General features: G+C 52.7%; 1 protein-coding gene across 3 annotated transcripts in view; it reads left to right on the top strand.

The window, feature by feature from the left end:
• The window catches only part of CACNA1I (calcium voltage-gated channel subunit alpha1 I), a 111,351-nt gene that overhangs the window by 50,474 nt on the left and 41,738 nt on the right, over positions 1–19,139 (top strand). For all 3 annotated transcript variants that reach the window (XM_081061381.1, XM_081061380.1, XM_081061379.1), the window contains exons 6-8: positions 10,415–10,574; positions 15,720–16,035; positions 17,172–17,264. In XM_081061381.1, the coding sequence (XP_080917507.1) occupies positions 10,415–10,574; positions 15,720–16,035; positions 17,172–17,264 (569 nt within the window). The remainder of the gene's footprint in view (positions 1–10,414; positions 10,575–15,719; positions 16,036–17,171; positions 17,265–19,139) is intronic.

The following is a 19,139-nucleotide window of genomic DNA, read 5'->3' as shown; positions in this document are numbered from 1 at the left end:
TGCCAGCCTGCCTCCTTCTCTAGAGAAGGGCAGGATGGGTCCTGCGCTCCTGGAGTCTCCAATTTTGGAGGCTGCAGGGACCAGAGAGCCCAGAGATGAGTCTGGTCCTTCCTCTGGGGCCTCCTTCCTGCTAATAGGCGGCCCTGGGAGCCCCAGTGTGGCCTGAGTTGGGAGTGCTCTGAGCTGTTTTCTTCTCTGAGCTGATTCTGCTTTTCAGCCCTCAGAATCTGGCATGGGGGAGTGTTGGGAGCAAGAACCCTCTGGGATCCAAAATATAACCGATGCCCCCCTCCCCCGACTTAGAAACTGCCTAGCACTCCCCCTGGAAAGGACCTTAAGATAAATTCACATTCCTGAGTAACTTAACAGGAACCTCCGGTGGTTAGAGCAGATCCATTGATCCAGCTTCCCATTTACAGGAGCGGCAGCTTTTTCCCAGGTGCCACGTCCTCTGCCCACAGTCACTGGGGAATGAATGACACAGGGGACATGGGCTCTCTGAAGTGCCTCCTAGAGAGGTTTGGTTGGTTGTCTCCTTTTTTTCTAGCTGTTTCCCTGAAACATTCCACATCCTCCCCTGTATCTTTAGAGCTGCTTCTGCCCTGGGATTCATGCTTTTCAATAATAACCCGTAGTTTTCAATTTCGCCACCAGATGGCAGCCTGGAGAGTTGGGAATAGGCAGAGTCAAATTACAGGTTATTAGTTACAAAGCTGTGGAGAGTGGGGTGGCTGCCTGCAGTTTCAAAATTAGTTTAAAAACACGATCAACCAGGAAAACTCAGTTGGGTTGTCAGGAAATGCAAGTTCTGGCTCTCACCTCTTCAAGGAGTCTGTTGTGTGACCTGGACAGTCCTTTCGTCTCTTCAAGCCTCAGTTTCCCTATTTGCACAAAGCAGGAGGAGGGACTGGATTAGATGTGTGGTTTTACACTTTGTCCAGAATGGTGGGGGACCTGGAAGTCACGGTGCTCTTTACAAAACCCAATAAAATACGTCCCTCCAACTCTGTCTTAGCCACTCAACCACTGATGGAGAAAGGGAAGGAGACAGCGTGAAGGAGAAGGTTGGGGAGGGAGGCAGGAAGCACCAGACTGCGTGTGAGTCAGGAGGCTGGGTTCTGCTTACTTGCTGTGTGACCTTTCATAAGTCACTAGCCCTTTCTGGGCGTTGGGGTTGGATTAGCTCTAAAAGTGACCCCTTCTGGCACCAGCTGACCGCAGGCCTCACCCAGCCTACCAAAGCCCACTGGCCAAGCCATTTAAATATGAAAAGTGCTTTATTCCCCCTCCAGTGAGAAAGTAGGGCAGTCACTGCTAAGGCCTGAGTCAGCTGAGTCTGAGCTTCTGGCCCCATCTGCACCTGGCCACAGCACACCCGCCCTGGCCTTGGAGGGGGGTGGGACAGAGGCCTGGGGAGCTCAGGCACAGCTGGTGGAGATGCTGAGCCTGGCCTGGCCATTGTCCACCCCGTCAGGGCCCCATCTAGCCACAATCCCTGGTTCAGCAAGAACTCACCTGTTTGCAGGGACCTGTGGGCTGGGCCTGGGATGGGTGGTGTGGAGAGGTAGAGAGTGTGCTGCCAGGGCAGGGCCCACAGACAGGGCAGCAAAGCTGACAGTGCTGTGGGGAAGGCCACGGTCAAGGCCAGCTCAGGACCCAGCACGGGAGGTCTGCTCTGCACCGACAGGCCAAGGTCTCATCCCTCCACACGCCCACTGTGGGGCCCTGCGCAAGCTATGCTCGTCTCTGGGCCTCCATTTCCCTCATGGGAAAATGGGGTCAATAATACCAATTTCCATACGGTTTTATAGGATGAAATGCCATGTGTGTAAAGAGCTTGCATAGAGCCTTGTATGCAGTAAGTGGTTAATAGGTGCTACTGTTATGAAGAGCACTGAGGATGGAGGGTGGCAGCATCAGGACGTCTTCTCAGAGGCTGGTTTAGAAAGATGCTCACGAAGTACACAGAGGGTTGGGGCGGACGTTGCCGGCAGACAACCTGCACGTGCCAAGGTGAGGAGGAGTTGCCGGCCTGGGAACAGTGTGGCTGGACAGAGGACTGTAGGTCAGGGTCGCGGGAGGTGACGTTCCACATCTTCCCGGGATGTACTGATAATGATAAGTGGCCAAAATTTATCAGGTGCTTACAACAAACCCGTCACAGCGCTTTACATGGGCTGCACCATTTCATCTTCACAATAGCCCTAGAGGGTTGGTACCACTGTGATAGCCACGTTACAGATGGGGAAACTGCGGCAGAGAGGGCCGGATAACCTGCCCAAGGCCACACAGCTGGCTAGGGGCAGAGCTAGGATTTCATCCTGTGCGCGCCCAACCCCAGAGACTTTCGTTCCTTTTCATAAGATCCTTTCTCTCCTTTTAGCATGTGGGCACCCCGGCCACCCACCACGTCTGCAGGGCCTGAGAAAGGACCTCTGCCCACATCCAGGGTCAAAACAGAAAGGTCCCATGGATGAAATGATGCCCTCAAAGTCCCTCTGACCGCCTTCCACTGTCAGAGTCCAGGGTTCTCAGAGTGCTGGGCCCTGTGCAGACTGAGGGGGACGGGTCAGAGCAGGAGGCAGGAGAGAGCACTGGTTAGTGCAGAACGTGACCTATGACCTCTGCGCTGCCCTGGCAGCTCTCAAAGCTTGGTCCTGTATAATTAGCTGCAGGGCCTGGGGAAGATTCTTCTCTTGCTTTGGTCCCTTGTCTGCACCACGAGGATGGCACATAGCACCTCACATGGGTTAGTCTGCAGGGCCAGGTGGAGAATAGGTGTAGAATGAACTGCCCCCTTTTCTCATGGGGAAAGGCCCCCAGTTTTGGGGCCATAGACTACAGCATCCAGGGCAGTTAGATCAGGGTTTGCCCCTGGGATCTTGTCCAGCGGCTTGGCTCCACCTCTCGTGCCTCAGTTTCACCATCTGTAAAATGGGGTCCCAGGCCCCCATTGCTAGACTGAGGGGCAGCAAACCATGCCTAGTGAAGGTGATGACACCGATTGCTGATGATGTGGGCGTCACATACTCTTGGGATCTTGGAAGTAGACTTGCTGAGAGTCACAGAGCATTTGAGAATCATCCAGCTGCAGAATCCTAGGCTTTTGGTTTTAGAAGAAGTCTCAGAACAATGTGGTCCCAGAGGCACAGGGTCTTCACATGCCCATCAGATGGAGGGACCCTGGACTCACGGCCAGCTCCTGGCTCTCAAGGTGCAGGACTGCTCTGGCCCTTTTGGCCAGGTCCATGCCCAACCAGGTGGCAGTCAGGCCAGCCGTGCTGTGGACAGAAGAGGGAGGCCCTAGGATTCCTTCTTGGACTCTGCCCTGGGGGGCATCTATTGGAAAGGGAGCTGGGAGAGTCACTTTGAAACAGAGCTGGATGAAAATCTCCATATTTTCCCTTGGAGCGTGTGTTTACTTGGAGTCTGGGGGCAGCTGAAGGAGGCTTTGACCCCAGGCACACGTTGGACTTCAGGGCTGTCTGTCCTTGGCACCCACAAGGGGCCCTGAGGTGCCCTGTGGGAGAAAAGCCTGGTAGTCCCCATGATGAAGGGAGGGGTGGAAGGAGGGAGGTGGAGAGATAGGGGGGAAGATGGAGTGGGGAGGGCCAATTTTCCCAATGCTGCTGCCTTCCCGTAAGAGATGGGGGTGGGAGAACATCTGGCCAGAACATCTGGGTAGAACCTGACTCAGGAACAGGAAAGAGCTGCCAGAACTGTGAAAGAAGAATTCCTGGGGTGGAAGGGCAGGGTAAAGTCAGCTCCCCCAACCAGTGGCCGAGTTTCCTCTACACGTCAGGGTGGAATGATTCCTGGGCGGGACAGCACATCAGGGGAGTGGGCCGCTATGCATTCATTCATTCATTCATTCATTCATTCACTCATTCATTCATTCAAAGTAGCATCCACTGAAGAGCCACTGGGCCAGGCCCTGGCTCAAATGTGGGATCATGGAGAAGATTCAAATGCAGTCTCTTCTGTGCAGGCAGACATGTGAGCCGGGGCGATGGGCCAGTGGGACACATGCTCTAATGGAGGCAGTGGGCTGCCATGTACTTTGAAGAGGCTTCGTGGTGGGGGGATAGGATGTTTGAAGAATGAGTAGATCTTTGGGCTACAGTGGGTGCGGGGACCTTCAGTGGGACAGAGGCCAGACCCACACTCTAAGGCATGAGCATGACGGCCTTGGAGAGGAGTCCAAGGTCTCTCCTGGGATGGAGGGTACAGGGGTGCTCACTCCTTGGCTGGGGTTTGTTTTCTATCTCAGGAGCGAGCACTGAGACCCCTCATCAGCCCACAGGCCAATGGGCCAGGCCAGCAGCGGTATCCTTGGGTCTTATGCTGCCTTGCCCTCCCTGGCACCCAATGTGCCCCTGATGAGCTGGCATTAGCAGTGGCAGGAGCAGCAGAAGGCCTCTCTCGGTGGCTCAGCACCCTCCACTCACCTGGCCAGATAGAGAGAGAGACAGGGGAGTCCGGTGGCCAGGCCACAGCCTCGGTCCCCATTGCCCTTGGCCTGGCTCCCCTCCTCTTGGCTGCGGGCTGTGCCCTCGGTAGAGGCTGTTGCTAGTCCAGCTATTTCTTCTGGAGCTGGCCTGGCAGAGTGGCCCAGCTAATCTGGGCTGACAGCTCCTGTCTGCAGAGAGCACCCCGGACCTCCAGAGGAGATGCAGGGCAGGAAGTACACCCTCTATCTCCTCCTAGGTCCTCTACTGCCACCAAGGGTCCCCTGCCTGGCTGCTTCCCTTAGAACAGAGGGTCCGGTCTAGGGATCCCTGGTGAAAAGTGTGACAAGGTTGAGCGGCTCCATCAGTTTGCCCACCTGTCATCGGTCTGCTCCCAGCTCCTGACTTTAAATGCCACCTAGAGACTGTCTCTACCCTGGTGCCACCCACATGATACTCCAGGCCACACCCCTCTTTCCTGAACCCCTGATCCCGAGATCTTACGAAATGACCTCACATGGATAGATACCAGGCACCCCAAACTCCACATATCCAAACAGAGCCCCGTTCCACTGATGGCTGCTCCATGCCTCTGACCTCAGGCCCCAAACCTCGGAGATGTCCCAAATCCTCTCTTCTTCCTATATGCCACATCCCATCCCTCATCTCGACCTTCAAAATACCTCCAGAATCCAGCCACATCCCCCACCTTCACTTCCTTTGTCATCTGGACCCAGCCAGATGTATCGTAATGGTAGGAGAGGCCAGGTAGGGTGGGACCAAGAAGAGCAGATGGATGGGAAGCCCAGCCTCTGCCCTGGAGCATCATGGAGGAAAGCCAGCACCTGGCCTGGCCAACCTCAGCAGGCAAGGGATGGGGCCGGCCACATCTCTCCTGTACCCCACCCTCAGCGCTCACCCCCACAGCCAGGTGATCCTTCCAAACTCCTCAGGCCACGTCTCTCTTTTGCCCGCGACACTGGGGAATGGAAGCCAGAGTCCTCACGCTGACCTGCAGGGTTTCCACTCCGCCTCGCTCACTTGCCTCCTCATTAATCCGTGAGTGCCTGGCTTACTCTGAGCTCTGGGCCTCTTCCCCAGATGTGCACACAGCCTCACCTCTTTCAAATCTTTTCTCTATGTCATCTCGCCAGTGAGGCCTTTCCTGGCCCCTATTTCATACCTACCTGACCCCTGCCCCAACCTGGCACTTCCTCCCCCTCCCCCTAGTCCACTTTGTTTGTTTTTATAGCACTTAGCAGCCAACAAACAAGGAAATGTACTCATTTATGATGTTTGTTGTTTTCTGCCTGCCTCTCCCTATTACCAGGAATGTCCGCTTCATGAGAGTAGCGGACTTTGTTTTGATTTTTTTAACTGATATATCGCTAGAGCAGGGGTGTCCAAACCGCGGCTGGCGGGCCAACTGCAGCCCACGATCCATTGTTAATTGGCCCGCAGCAAATTCCAAAAATATATTTAGTTTACTTAAATAAACCAGGTGAGGCAATACGTACTTCACCTCGAGTGAGTGGCCCGGCTGTTTGTGTATTTTACCGCATGTGGCCCTTGGTGAAAAACATTGAAAAAAGTTTGGACACCCCTGCCCTAGAGCCTAGAACAGTGCCTGGCACACAGTAGGTCCTCACTAAATAGTTGTGTAATGGATCCATCCTCAGAGGGGCCGGTCTGTATCAGGCCCTGGGCTGGATTGGAGGATGCAGAGCTCTTCTCCTGGACCCTGCACTGGGGGGGGTTGGAGGGGAGAGGGCCCCGCCCTGGCTTACAGGGGAGGCAGAGCTGTGAGCCGACAGAGGCCAGCAGTGTAGTAGGTGCTGTGCTGGAGGGAGGACAGGGCTGTGGCAGCTCATTGCAGGGACAGCAGCCCAGCCTAGGGACCAGGAGTGGTGACACTCAGCTAGGGTCTAAACCAGGAGAGGTGGCCTTCTGAGCATATGCAAGGGCCTGGAGGTAACCCAGAACAAGAACAGGGTTGGTCTGGCTGGGCCTCACCAGCATGGACGCCCTCCTACCTTGGGAAGTGGGCCCAGAATAGCCCCCAGGGCAGCACAATAGTGACAGGAACCCTACGGCAGAGAATGGGGGAGGGCAGTGTAAGTGGGGTCAGAGTGTGTGCAGAGGTGGGGAACAGGAATGCTAGGGGCATTTGCCAGTCTGGTTGGAGCAGCAAGTTCAGGCATGGTAGACAGAAGGAGGTGAGGCTGGGGCCAGATTGTGGCGGCCTGTGAGTGGGGAGGGGGACAGGTGGGATAAGGATTTTCACTTTCCCCGTGGGGTGGGTGAGCTGCTGGCAGCTTCTGACTTCAGGGGGCTCTCTCTTTGGAGGTGTCCCTCCCCAGTGGTATTCCTGAGAGGCTGACTAGACAGGAACCACTGTCCTCTTCAGTAGATGAGGCCACTGGGGCCCAGAGAGGGCAAGCTCTACCTCGAAGCTGCCCAGCCAGGACTGAGACCCAGACATTCTGTCTTGGGTTGGTGCTCTGGGTGTTCACCAGGGGAGGTTCTGCATTGGATGTCCTGGGGACTCAAGGGTCCTCTTTCCCTTCCTGGCTGGGGGAAGCAGGGTCCTCAACCACACTTATGGTGTTACCTGCAGACTGTCCCCATCAAGGCCCACCTTGCCCTTAGGCCAGGCTGAAGGCCGGAAAAGTGCACTAAGAGACAGAACCAAGGTAGCTCTAGGAGGGCTTCATGGCCAATTGGGACTGTGAATCAGAGAAGAGTGCCTGGAGGAGGAGGGGTTGGCTGGGGGAAGGTGTGGAGAGAGATGAGTGGTCTGAAGCAGATGGTGACACGTCTTGAAGGCAGTCTCTGTCTCTGTTTCTCTTGGTTTCTCTCTCCGTTTCTGTTGGGTCTACATTTTTTTCTGTCTCTCTCTGTGTCACTTTCTCTGTCTGTCTTTTTGTTTCTCTCTCCTCTCTCCGTCTCCACCTCCTGTGCCCAGTGCCAGGGGGAACTGAGGGCAGAACCATTTGACTTGCCTTGGCTAGTGGCATAAAAGGAGGATTAGCTGGGGTCTCGTGGGGTCCTCCCTGACTCCCTAATCCCATGGTTCCCTTTCCCTGGCACGAAAGTGATAAATGCACTCAAGGTCCCTAATTTGCTAAGTATGCGTTGGCTCTGTGGCCCTGGACTCCCTGGGCCCCAGGGAGGACCATGAAGTGAGCTGGGGCCCAGCTCAGCAGAGAGAGGTGGGTGGGGAGGAGGGATCAGGCTGCCATTCAGAGAAGCCAGCCGGGCAGGTTTTCAGGAGCCTTTGAGAATTTTAACATTCTGGAGAACAAGGGAAATGTAATTAATTGAGCAACAAAGGCTGGGCCCCGGGGAGCAGCCATGGAGCAGCCAGGTGGGGATTGGGCTGAGCCGCTGCCTCCTGGAGGCTGTTCTTATCCAACTCCTTCTTGCAGCTGGTGCCTGGCCCTCAGTGCTTGCCTCTGGCCTGTGTCCCGGCCTCTAGGGTTTGCCCTTGCCATTTAAAGCTCAGAGCCCATCAAGGTTTTACCGAAGGGCCTCCCTGACCAGTCACCTAGCGCGGAGCTCCACACTCCTTAGAATCTCCAAGCACTTCCTGGTGCACTCTGAGTGGTCCCACCTCTATGTCTTTGCCACACGCTCCTGTCATCTGCAGGGCCCAGCTCAAGTCAGTCCCTCCAGGAATGTGACCACAGGTCCCCCACATGGTCCTTTCCCCCAACACTGTGGTCCCCTGTCCCTCTGCTAAGACTGCAAGCTCTGAGGGGTTGAAAAATGAGATTTATTCATCCTTGGATCTGCCATGTGGTAAGCAGCAGTATTGATAAGTGTTTGATGAATGAATGAATGATGGGCCACCAGAAAGGCCTGCAATGACTTACTTAACATTCAGATGGATTGTAGGGCACTTGTTCTAGTTTCTTGCTTCCCTCCTCTGCACATTCCCTGGCTACCCTGTTGGGGGGCAGGTGTGGAAAGTGGGGTATTGAGCCTTCACTCACCCTAGCCTGTTCTCAGTTGGAGGCTGCAGCTTGCAGCGTACAAGGGAACCCCACTGCCTTTCCCGAGAGGACCCTGACCTAGTTTTGTGGGGAGGAAGGATGGGGTGGGCATTAATTATTGATTGGAAATCACTCCGCACAGAACTCATGATGCAAATCCCAAATAATTACCCTTGTTAATAACCACCTCAGCATGACCCCTGGAATAAATAAAAATCTGGACAGGACCACTGTTCTACTTATAATGATCTTTCCATCCGCCTCTCTCACCATGACTTATCACATTATGTATTATGAGCAGTCATTCAACAAATGTTAGCTGAGCCTCTGTTCTTGGCCAGGACCTGCTGGGTTCTGGGAACATGGAGGTGATACAGACACAGGAGCTTACAGCCCAGTGGAAGAGACAGGAGGGTAAATGGATAACTATACACTAGGGCTAAAAAAGACTAGAGGTCGATGGGGCCTCCAAAGTTGTGCAGTGTGTAACTTGCACAACTGTACATGGCAGCCTAGGATAGGGCAGAAGCGCTGAGATTGCCCAGAACAGAAGAGACAGGGATGAACTCTACCTAGGATGGAATGAGAAATAGCATGGGAAGTCTTCACAGAGACAAAGTAGAGCTTTAACTAGGCTGTGGTGCCTGAATAGGGGTTTTCTGGGCACAAGAGAGATGGAAGGGTATTCTAGAAAGAGAGAATAATATGAGTGAAAGCATGGAGGTGTGAAATTCCATTGTCTGTTTAAGGAACTTCAAATAATTTGGTATTTTTAGACATAGAGTGCAAATTAGAGAGGGAGAGAGAGAGAGAGAGAGAGAGAGAGAGAGAGAGAGAGAGAGAGAGAGAGAGAGACACAGAGAGGCAGTGTTCTTGGGAAGTTGTGTAATCAATGGTGACCAAACAGCTCTTGACCCTCTTTGAGGCCACAGACACTTGCGTGGACCTTCTCCCCAGAAAAATTCATGGCGTCATGCCTGCATCTTTTGCAGCAATTTAATAAGGTTCATGGAGCTCCTGCAGTGCTTCCAGGGACCTACCCCTCTGCCAGGGGTTCAAAACCCTAGCTTCCGTAGGTGACGGGAACCTCAGATTTTCATGCCTGGTGGTGACATGCCCAGATTTGTGTTCTAGAGAGTGGCTGTTGTCAGGAATCATCCCATCTCTGTCCAGGGTTGTTTTTCCAGGGCTGGCTTCAACCTCACACAGGTTACTGCCCTCACCAGGCAAGATGGCCCCAGGAGCTCCAGGTTTAATTTCTTCCAGCTTGTAATCTCTGCAGAAAGAACATTTTTTTCCTGTAGTTCCAGCAGAAGTCTCAGGGATGAATCTTATTGGCACTGGCTGGGGTCAATGCCCATCCTGGACCAACCCTTTGTGGGCGAACAGAATATGCTGATTGGCCAGGCCTAGGTCATGTGATCTCCATGTCAGCCCACCCAAACCATAGGGACTGGAGTTGGGGAGTGGTGCTGATTTCATAGGACTGGGAAAGGTGGCTGATCCATCAGAGCTGGGCTTGCCTCACAGAGGTGACTCCTCTGCTTGGGGCTTGTCCTCCTGTGGGTTCTCCAGTGACCTGAGAGACTGGATTTCCACTCATGCAGTCAGGAGGGAGTAGGTGACATACAGATAGTTACTAAAGTCTTTCTGGTGGATTACATCACCCAGTCTCAGCACACATAAGTTACTCCTAAATGCCTGCTTAATGCTTAATCATCCACAATCTAGTGGAAGTGCGGTGGGGCCCAGAGCCATTTCCATGGCCTCTGGGTGGAGGGGCAGATACCAAGGAGAGGGTCTCTCTGAGCCACTGAGCAGGCTGGGAGCAGGAAGGAGCCCTGGCCTGCGTGTCCCCCCTCTCCTCCTATCACCCTTTCTCTGTTTCTCTAACCCTGCTCTTCCCACTTTCCTCTCTGGGACCTCTGCTCCCTATCTGATAATCCCTTCCCTCCCCCCCCCCCCCCGCAGGTATGCGGATCCTGGTGAACCTGCTTCTGGACACATTGCCCATGCTGGGGAACGTCCTCCTGCTCTGCTTCTTTGTGTTCTTCATATTTGGCATCATCGGCGTGCAGCTCTGGGCGGGCCTGCTGCGCAACCGCTGCTTCCTGGAGGAGAACTTCACCATGTGAGTGCAGCCCCTGCCACCCAGGCGGCCCTCCGCCAGCTCTACCTGGGGCAGCCGTGGTGCTGAATGTTTGGGGCTAGGAAGGTCTCCCCATTGAGCACTTGGTCCCAATCCTTATTCTCCATGGTGCGGAGAGATCAAGGGATGTTCCCAGGTGAGTTGGTGATGGGTCTCCCGTGATTGGCTGGATACTGAAACGAGCACAGAAAGCCTCTGAGCTCTCAAATTTAATATCACGAAGTCCCGGTCTAAAATAGGCCCTTAGATGTTCATTCAGCTCCTACTGACTCTTATTTAATACACAGTTTTAACTTACTTGGTCCTGGGAATCAGGGCCAACAGAGTGGAAGCAGCAAACTACAGTTGTACCTTGAACGGCACATGTCTGAACTACGCAGGTGCACTTATATGTGGGTCTTTTTCAATAAATATATTGGAAAATGTTTTTGGAGATTTGTGACAATTTGAAAAAACTCGCAGACAAATCTTTTCATTTTCTTAATGACGTTTTTTTCCTCTAAGCTTACTTTATTGTAAGACCACAGTATACAATACATATAACATACACAATATGTGTCAATCGACTGTTTATGTTATTGGCAAGGCTTCCGGTCAACAGTAGGCTATTATTAGTAGTTAAGTTTTTGGGGAGTCAAAAGTTATAGATGGATTTTTGACTGTGTGGGGGTAAGTACCCCAACCCCACATTGTTGAAGGGTCAGCTGTAGAAGGAGGTCAGATATGAGGGAAAGGGCAGTTAAGACCCAAGCAGACGTGATGCCAACAGGGAGAAAGAAGACAGAAAACCTCAAAAGCAGACATGGAACCTGGTTTTCTGTTGACAGCGCAGACATTCCTTCCTGTGAGTGTCTCTGAGTCATCAGGAAAGGTCTACTTGAATTACGCCCTCTTGTGTCTAAAATCAGAGGGCTGGGCTTCTCCTCAGAGAGGTGATTGTCAGAAGCTGTTTAAACAGAATTCAAGCTTTGTCTCTTGGAGGAGCTGGGGTGAGTTGTCTGAGATGTTAGACATCTACAGAATTCCAGCGGTGAGGGATTGGCAGTGTCTTTGCGTGTGTACATACAGATGTGTCTGCACACGAGTAGACCTCATTGTCAGATGCATTTGTGCACGCTTGCTGTATGCCAGGCCCCAGAGAAACAGACTGGGAGCGCACTTGCATTCATCCTCTCACTTGACAAACACACCCAAGTGGCTGGTCTCACCAAGCCCTGGCTCAATGCTGAGGATGCGGCAGAAAATGGACTTCCTGCCCTGGGGAGCGCCAGGCTGGGGGCTGGTCACAGATGCCACCACTGAGTGACTTTCATGGACGGAGGATGGCTGCAGGAAGCCTGGGAACACTGCGTAGGGTGGGCTGAACTTTTTCCCTGACTGTCCATTGTGGAGATGAAGCGAAACCAGAGCTGGGGGGAAGGTTGGGGAAGGGACTGTGGGGGAACAGTGGGGCCCTGTGGGGGGAGGGGACCTACGCTTGTGTCAATCATTCAGAAGAGGTGGACCCTGAGGCAGGGCCTGGGGCAGCTGGAGAGGGGGCACCTGCTTCTCCTGGTCTGGCCTTCAAAGACAGAGACATGTAGGTGTGAGCTCTCAATCTTAGCTTTGGGCGCTCGGGACACATTCAGGCCCCACTCTTCCACATGGGTCTTTCCCTAGGTCATTCCTGGCCACCCCTTTCCCGTTATCCCAGCTCAGTCCCACGTCGCCTTTTCCTGGAGGCCTTCCCTCACCACACCCCTCCCCCAGACACTCTCACAAGATCCTGCTTGATTTTCTTCTTGGCACGATCTTTATCTGAAATGACCTCACCTGTGAGTTTATTTACTTGGGGGCTGGGTGTCTCTAGGCCAGTTTATTTCCTTGGTTAGCAATGATGAAGTGCTCCTGTGTGTCAGGTGTGGTGGAGATAACGTTTGCTCTCCCGTGGAGACCAGGAAACAGGCTAAGAGAGGAGAACCCTGCTCCAGGGCGCTTGCTTGGCAGTCAGAGCTAGACTCAGAACCCCCGTGCCCGACTCCGGAGCCTGCTGTGACTGCCCCAATGAGTGGGCTCAGAGCACCCCACCAGGTGCTTGAGCCCCTGGGGAGACCCCAAATGGCGGGTTTGAGAGTTCTTGATGAGCTCAGAGTCAGGACAATGCGGCCCAGCTAGGAAGTGGCAAGGCCCGGAACCTGGGCAGGTCTGGTATCCTCTGCAGAGTGCCTGCTCCCTTTTCCCAGATTCTGTCTAGGCATTAGCATGCACACACACGACCGTTTATCCCCCAGGCAGGTTTTAAAAATGTGAATTGCTTTGGTGATGTGTCTGGAGCGTGTTTTCACATCAGCGTTTCTCATTCCATGGATGAACCACTGTTCTTCTGGCCAGCCTTATGGATGGGCCTTGCGTGGTTTGCAGGTGTTTGCTCTTACATACAAGGCTGCAGGGTGCAATGTGTACACGTGCAATCTTTGTATGCACGTGTGATCAGTGGCTAGACTCATACTTGCTAGACAATATGTATGTACATTTTTTTATACTTTTTTGATTAAAAGTTACGTTCAGTAGCGGGTACAGTTACCACTTTTTACCTGGGTGTGCACCAGTGTACGTCTACCCGGGAAACACTCACGGCACCCTGGAGGCTCCCTCCTCCCCCTTCCCAGTTACTACTCCCCCTCACCCCAAGTAGCCACCATTCCGACCTCTATCACCCTAGATTTGTCTTGCCTGATTCTGAGCCTTCTTTAAGTGGAATTACATAGGATGTTGCCTTTTGTGTCTGCTCCTTGGGCTCCACCTAATGGGTCTGTGAGATTCATCCAGGTTGCTGCGTGTGTCAGCCGCTCCTTTTTTTCCATTGCTGAGTATTCCACTGAGCGGATATACCGCTACTTATTTTTCCATTCTGCTGTTGATTTGGGTTGTTTCTGATTTTTTGGCTCATGACTCATAAGTATGCTTGTACATATCTTTGGGTATGTACATCCCATCCTTTCTTTTGGGTAAATACCCAGGAGTGGGATTATTGGTAAGGGTGTGCATATGTTTAGCTCTGTAGAGTTTGCCAAACGGTTTTCCAAAATGGTTGCATTAAGCGTCCACTAGCAAAGTCTGAGAGTTTCAGTCGCCCCGCGTCCCTAGCAATTGTTGGTATTGTCATTCCTGTTCATTCTCACTGTTCTAGTGAGAGTGCAGTGGTGTCTTACTGTTTTAATTTGTATCTCCCTGATGGCCAGTGATGAAAGCCTCTTTCATGTGTTTATTAGCCATTTGCCATTTGTATGTCCTCTTGTGAAGTATCTGTTGTGGTCTTTTGCCATTTTTTAAATTGGATTGTTTTTCTTTTTCTTATACATTTGTAGTAGTACTTTATATTCTGGATTTGAGTCCTTTGGTGGAGAGGTGGGGAGTGGTAATGAAATACAGATTATCAATCATTTTTTAAGTATTGCTTTTTCTGTCCAGTTTCAGAAGTTTTTTCCTAACCTAAGGTCATAAAAATATTCTCCAATGTTTTATTTTAGAAGCTTTCTTGTTTTATCGTCTACATGCAGGGATGTATATTCCATCTGGAATAATTTGCAGTATGGTGTGTGGTGGGGGGTGGTCAAGATTCACTTTTTCTGTGGATATTCAATTGTCACAGCACAGTGACTGAGAAATCCATCCTTTCACCACTAATTGCAGTGGTACCGTATTACAGTCAGGGGTCCATGTGTATTTGGGTTGGATGTGTACATGTCAATTATTGATGGATGTTGCCCTCTAAAAAGGTTGTACCCATTTATACTCCCACCAATAGTGTATGAGCATGTCTGTTTGCACTCACCATTTTCCACACTCAGAATGATCAACCCTGAAATGGTTGCTGTTTGGATGGATGTAAAATGGTCTCAGTGTTATTTTTATTTGCATTTTCCTCTTATTATGGAAATGCACATCTTTTCGTATACGGTGGCCTTTTTTATTTCTTCTGTGAATTTTTTTTGTTCCTATCTTTTGTCCTTTTTTTTTTTTTTTTACCCCCAGTGGGTTCTTTTTCTTTTTCTTCTTGAGTTACAGGAGATTTTAATATGCTCAACGTACTTTTATCTATTTTATATGTTACAAATACTTTATGCTTGGGGATAGGAAACTCTGGCCTGTTTTTGTAATAAAGTCTTATTAGAACACAGCCATGCCCACTTGTTTACCTCTTTCCTATGACTGTTTTCCTCTTACAGGGGTGAAGTTGAGTAACTGGCATAGACACTGCATAGTCTGCAAAATACCATCTTCTGTCTGGCCTTTTACAGAAAAAGTGTGCTTCCCTTTGCTTTATCCTAGTTTGTCGCTCATCTTTTTAGTTTGTATGCTATCTTTTGTTTCATAGAAATTTTACATTGGTATGTAGTCAATCTTGACTTTTTCCTTTGTAGAATTTGGAATTTGTGTGTTTTATCCAGGAAGGCCTTACATATTCTGAGTTAACAAAGATAGTCCATATTTTCTTGTAATATTTGTGTAGTTATGTTTGCTGCATTTATGCTTTCTAACCCACCAGAAATTTGTTCTTTTTAAAATTTCATAATATATTTTACTTAAATACATCATGTTGGGATTTTGATAGGGATTGCAGTGAATCATAGATTAATCCTGCAGGAGGGCAGGGGAGTGAATGTCATCTCTGTGTTACAGATGAGGAAACTGAGGTCCAGAGAGGGGAAGTGGCCAGCCCAAGGTCCCGTAGTTGGGAAAGGTGGATCAGTACAATTCAGCGTTTGTTTATTGAGCACCTACTCTGTGCCAACCAAACAATGTGTAGGGACTAGGGATACTGAGACCCAGTCCTTGCCTTAAAAGAGCCCAGCCTTCCAGGGGAGTTGGGTGCATATGCCCTAGGAGCAATAGTGGGGGTGTGTGCAGAGCACAGGCTGGCCACAGGGATCCAGGATCAGTGCTCCTTGATCCTGGGGGGCTCCCTCAGGAAAGGCTCCCTAGGGGGGATCCTGGAACTGACCACAGTGGGTCAGTGCCATCCTCCACCATGGTAGAGGTGGGGAATGGTGTCCCAGGCAGCGGAAACAGCATATGCAAAGGCCTGGAGGCAATAGCAGTGACCCCTCCCCTTCTCCTCTTTTACCTGCCATCACCTGTGGACAGACAAGGGGATGTGGCCCTGCCCCCCTACTACCAGCCAGAGGAGGACGACGAGATGCCCTTCATCTGCTCCCTGTCAGGGGACAATGGCATCATGGGCTGCCACGAGATCCCTCCGCTCAAGGAGCAGGGTCGCGAGTGCTGCCTATCCAAGGATGATGTTTATGATTTTGGGGCGGGGCGCCAGGACCTCAACGCCAGTGGGCTCTGTGTCAACTGGAACCGCTACTATAATGTGTGCCGGACGGGCAGTGCCAACCCCCACAAGGGCGCCATCAACTTTGACAACATTGGCTACGCCTGGATTGTCATCTTCCAGGTACGGCCACTCAGGCCAGTCACCGGCCCTCATGCTGGGCCTCGGGGGTCTGGTGGGGGGGTAAGGAGGGGTGGAACAAGCAGCTTCCCCTGGCAGGCAGGGCTCTGTGCTAGGCAGTTGCCACCTGTTCTGTTGACATCTGCTCTACTTGCTGGCACAATAGGCATTATCATACCCACATTACAGACAGAACAACTGAGGGTCAAAGAAAGGGCTGTAGGACCTTGGGTGTCTTGCTTGATGTCTCTGTGAGTCAGTTTTCACATCTCTGAAATGGGGGATAATAATGGTTCCCCCAAGCTTGAGTGTCTGAGAAGAAGGAACCAGATGAAGTGAGCAGAGCAGTGAACCCCGTGTGCAATGAGTGAGTGCTCAGTAAGGGCCAGCTCCCTGCTGTCCTCAGACGGAAAAATGGGGCAGGAGCAGGGGTGGTGGGCCGAGGGCCTCCCTGAGTTGGCTGCTCTGCTGGTTTTGCCCTGGGGAGCAGCACATCACAGGACTCAGAGTTTCCAAGCGTGATGTGATCACAGCCCAGAAGCTGTGTTCTGGGCTCCCCCAGGCCGGAGAGGGTGGGTGGGCTGCCCAGCGGCTCCTGCTTTGTGCATTTGCCAGCAGTGAATAACATGGTAGCGCTGGGAGACCCTGTGTGTGTCTTGCCCAGGACTGTTCCGCCTCCCACTCCAGGAAGGAGTGTGTGGGGACAGTCACACCAGCCTCATCACGGCCACACTCCCAGGCTCAGCTGAGCTGCGCCCAGCCCTGCTAGGTAGGCTCTGTTAGCTCCATGCACGGAAGAGAAGCTGAGGTTCAGAGAGTGGCCCAGCTGGTGAGCTGGAGCTGGCGCCCGCGGGCCCCTGCCTCCAGCCCTCCAGCCTCAGTGTGGTAGATTGGGAAGGGGACTCTGGAGCGAGGAACAGGTCAAGTCCCCAATCCACTCCTTCCTGGCTGTGTGACATTGGGCAAGTGCCCTAACTTTTCTGAGCCTCAATTTCCTGCCCTGCACGAGAAGTAGTGTGTGTAGAGCGTCCTGGCACACAGTAGGACCTGTGCCTGGGGCACTGCCTTTGCGGCCTGCTTTTCTTGAGGTTCAGCTCAGCTCAGGCTCTCTGTCCCCTTTGGTTCTGTCCCGGCTGCAGGTGATCACTCTGGAAGGCTGGGTGGAAATCATGTACTACGTGATGGACGCTCACTCCTTCTACAACTTCATCTATTTTATCCTGCTTATCATAGTAAGTATCAGGGAAGCTGGGGCTCTCTGGGAAAGCTCCAGGACCCACGGCCAGGGGACGGGGTGGGGGGAATCTTTGTGAGTCCCCAGGGAGCCCCTCAGAACCGGGAGAGCTGGGTGGGAGAGAGCAGGAGGGGCAATTTTTAAATGCAGCTCAGCAGCGGGTGATTGAAGGGACTCGTCAGGGGTGGCTGCTGGAAGCATCCATCACTTGCGATTGTCTTCATTTCTCATTTCTGGCATTTGAGGCCACCCCGCGGCTCCTGCTCCTGTCTTTCTTCCTTGTAGTCCCTGGGAATACATGCTTTTCATGACCTGAGCTTGGCGCAGCCCCAGGATGGAAGCTTCACCAGGGCTCCAGCTTATCCCTCTTTTTCTGGGGCGGGAAGACAAGATGCTCTGAAAGAAAGGCCCGGGCTGCTTCCCGAGCAGGGTTTGGAGAGGAGATGGAGCATATTGTGACCTGGTAGAGCTTCCTGAAACTCTGGGAGGGACCTCCACCTCTCAGGCAGCTCTGCCTTGTAGGGGTGACCTGGAGATGGAGGTGGGGCTCCATCTGCCTCACAGAGCAGGGCCCCTTTCCAAGGCAGCCCCTCCTGCTTCCTCCACACTGCCTCCCCAGGGCGAGCTCATGCACCATGTCATGCCTGACTGCAGCGGCAGCCAGTCCCCGCACAATCCCCAAATGTCAAGGTGATTCACTCCTGGGAGAGTCACTGCTGGCTGCCTGCTGCTGGGAGCTGGATTCTCTAGCGTCCTGGTGGTGGGAGAGGGCGCGCTTGGCCCTGTAGGGCAGCTCCCCATCCTGGGCTGGTGGGACGTGACCTGGGGGTTCAGGACAAGCTGGCAGGTGACCTGCTACTGGCTTTGCTCCAATGCCTTCCTGGGGAGGCTGGGGCCTTGGATCTATAAGAAGATACTTTAGATAAAAGGCGGGGGACCCAGGCTTTGCTCAGCATCGCTACTTGTCCACTAGTTCAGTTACTCCCTGGTACAGTCAGGGAAGCCTGCCCTGAACCAGGCCCTGGCCGAGTGCTGGGAGCTGAGCAGTGTCAGGCCGGGCCCTGCTCTCGAGGAGCTCACAGTCTTGTAGGGTTAGACGGGCTACAGCAGACAGTGACCAGATAGCATCTTAGGAGCCATGATAGAGGGACACCCAGGAGGCTGCGGAAAGGAGGCCTCTAACCCCATTCAGAGGAGGAACGGGGGTGTGGGAGGCTTCCTGGAGGAGGTGACAACAGAATCAAGCTTCAGTTAAGGCTCGGGGGTAGGGAGAATGGGGGTTGGGTGTGGCAGCCAGAGGAAGAGACTTCTGGGCAGAGGAATGTTCTGGAGACCATGCAGTGGACAGAATCCTGCAGCAAGGGGGGCAGCAGGGTTGCTAGAGAAGCCTAGACTTCTGGAGAAATGCTGGAGAATGCTGTCTGCTCCACCTAATGGATTTAGGGGCCAGAGTCTGGGGTCGGTAACTCCCAGCATGACCCTGGAGAGGCGGCTTAGCTCCTGAGTTTGCAGTGAAATGGGCAGGAGCGGCAGTCCAGACAGCAGAGCCTGAGCGATCATGTCATTTACCCTCTCAACCCTGGCCATGCAGGGTCACTGCTCGTTCCTCAGGTGAGGACCCTGAGCCCCTGAGAGGGGAGGTGCCTGGCCTGGGTCACACAGCCAGTAAGGGGTCCTCACCCCGCAGACCCAGATTCCCAGTGCTCCCTCTGATTGGAAAAGTCCTAAGCTCATCTTGCCTGTTCCTTCCATTTTACAGATAGGAAAATGGAGGTCCAGAGGGAATGGGTTGCTGCCTGGGTCCCCTAGGGGCAGCAGTTGCAGAGGCTGGTTGGGAAGAAGATTGACAGGTGTGAGAGTTCCCAGAGGGCAG

The sequence above is a fragment of the Rhinolophus hipposideros genome, assembly GCF_964194185.1.
Source record: "Rhinolophus hipposideros genome assembly, chromosome: 9".
Lineage (NCBI taxonomy): Eukaryota > Metazoa > Chordata > Mammalia > Chiroptera > Rhinolophidae > Rhinolophus > Rhinolophus hipposideros.
This window is presented reverse-complemented; position numbering and strand designations above follow the sequence as displayed.